The sequence below is a fragment of the Monoraphidium neglectum genome, assembly GCF_000611645.1.
Source record: "Monoraphidium neglectum strain SAG 48.87 unplaced genomic scaffold scaffold03062, whole genome shotgun sequence".
Taxonomy (NCBI): domain Eukaryota; kingdom Viridiplantae; phylum Chlorophyta; class Chlorophyceae; order Sphaeropleales; family Selenastraceae; genus Monoraphidium; species Monoraphidium neglectum.
The window spans coordinates 3,338-5,103 of record NW_014010566.1 but is presented as its reverse complement, the minus strand read 5'-3'; the positions used below and the strand labels follow the sequence as shown (position 1 = coordinate 5,103).

The window sequence follows — 1,766 nt, the reverse complement described above, 5'->3', positions numbered from 1 at the left end:
CCCCGCCCCCACCTTGACCGTGAGCGCCTTTATCTCAGCCGCCTTGCCCTCAGCCCACGCGTCGCGCCTGGCGCGCTCCGCCGCCGCCCACCCCTCCCGCTGGCGCCGCAGCTCACCCGCCCAGCCCTCCTTGAGTGCGGCGATGGCGGCGCCGTAGCGCGCCTCGGACGCCTGCGGGCGGCGCCGGGGTTGAGCGCAGCAGGCGCGTGAGCGCTGCCTATGCAACAACATGTGTGTGCGCAGGGTCCATGCTCGGCGCGCCCAAACATCAGCATCTCGTCATTCCGACGATGCGGGTTAAGTGGGTGCAGGAGCACAATGGATTGAGCCATGAAACAAAGTCAACAGCCACCAACTGCATCCCAGAATCAACCTCGCACCTGGGAGGCCTCCCCCGCCGCAGCGAGGGCGCGCGTGAGGTCGTCCTTGTCAGCCATCAGCCGGTCAATAAACGCCAGCTGCCGCGCCGCCGCCGCCTCCCCCTCGCCCCGCGCCGCCGCCGCCGCCTTCGCCCCGCGCGCGCGCGCGGCCAGGAGCTCCGCGGCGTGCGCGCGCGCGCGCTCGGCCGCCGCGGCTTCGGCGGCGGCCAGGGCGGCGTCGCGCGCGGCAACCTCCTGCTCCAGCCGCCGCAGGCGGGCGCGGACGCCGTCAAACACGCTCTCCGCCAGCGCCGCCGATCGATTCCCGCCCGCGTCGCCGCAGTTTTCGGCCGGCACCTCGCCTGTCACGGCGCTGCCCCGGCCGCACGCGCGAGCCCCGGGCGCCGCGGCCGTTTGCGGGCCTCGTGGCGCAGCGGCGGCCGCGGGCGTGTGCCTAGGTGGTGCCGGATCGACTGCGGCGGCCGCTGCCTCGCCCTCAGCCTCCTGCTCAACCGAATCCAGGTAGCCCAGCAGGCACAGCAGCTTGTCCGCCGCCGCGTCCCGCTGCTCCCCCCGGCCCTGCTGCGGCATCGGCTCTGCCAGGGGTGCAGACACGGGAGCGGCAAGCGGCGACGCCAGCGGCTGGGGCGCGGTGGGCGGTGGCGGCGGCGCCTTAAGTGGTAAGGGCGTGGGGGCTTCCAAAGAGGGTGGTGTGGCCGCGACGGCGGCGGGCACCTCAGCCGCCGCTGCTGAACCCGTGGCGTCAACAGAAGAATCGTGCCCCAACCAGCTGCGCCGCCCGTCCAAGCTCCGCCGCAGCCGTGCGAGTGCCGGCGGCTTGGCCGCGCGCTGCTGCTCACCGCTGCCCTGATGTGGCTGCCCGGACGGCGGCCGCGGCGCCAGGGCCTCGCAGGACGCCTGGTCGCGGCTGCGGCGCGGCACCTGCTGCTGCTGCTGCTGCTGCTGCTGCTGCTGCTGCTGCTGCTGCTCCTCTTGGCGGCCGTCCCAACCTGCCGGCAATCCCCCAGACGGCAGCCCCGTGCTGCCCTGGCGGCATGCCCCCTGCGCAGTGGGTAGGAGCTGCTGAGATTCCGATGAGCCGATAGGGTCAGCTGCACGGCTGCCAAGCTCGCACTTGTGCATCAAAGGCGTTTCCGATTCGCCCTCGGTGCCACTGCCACCGCCACTCCGCCCCAGTGCCGCCGCCCCAGCCTCCGACGCGAACAGCCGCCCTCGCAGCCCCGCCCGCGGCGCCGCCGCCCCCGCCGCTGTGGCGACACTCGGCGCCGCGCCGCACTGGACGCTGCAGGCCTGCAGCGGGCGGTGATACAGCCGCGCGCGCGCTGCCGGAGCGCCGGCCGCGTCGTCGGGGATCTTGGGGGAGGCTGCCCGCTGAAGCTGCGGCGG

The 1,766-nt window shown here is 74.5% G+C and overlaps 1 protein-coding gene across 1 annotated transcript in view; it reads right to left on the bottom strand.

Moving 5' to 3' along the window:
• The window catches only part of MNEG_12097 (hypothetical protein), a gene marked incomplete at both ends in the record, with an annotated part of 2,828 nt that extends 1,878 nt beyond the window's left edge, over window positions 1-950 (bottom strand). The window contains 2 exons of the mRNA XM_014039432.1: window positions 13-171; window positions 381-950. Of these exons, the coding sequence (XP_013894886.1) occupies window positions 13-171; window positions 381-950 (729 nt within the window). The remainder of the gene's footprint in view (window positions 1-12; window positions 172-380) is intronic.
• Between the last annotated feature and the right edge of the window lie 816 nt (window positions 951-1,766).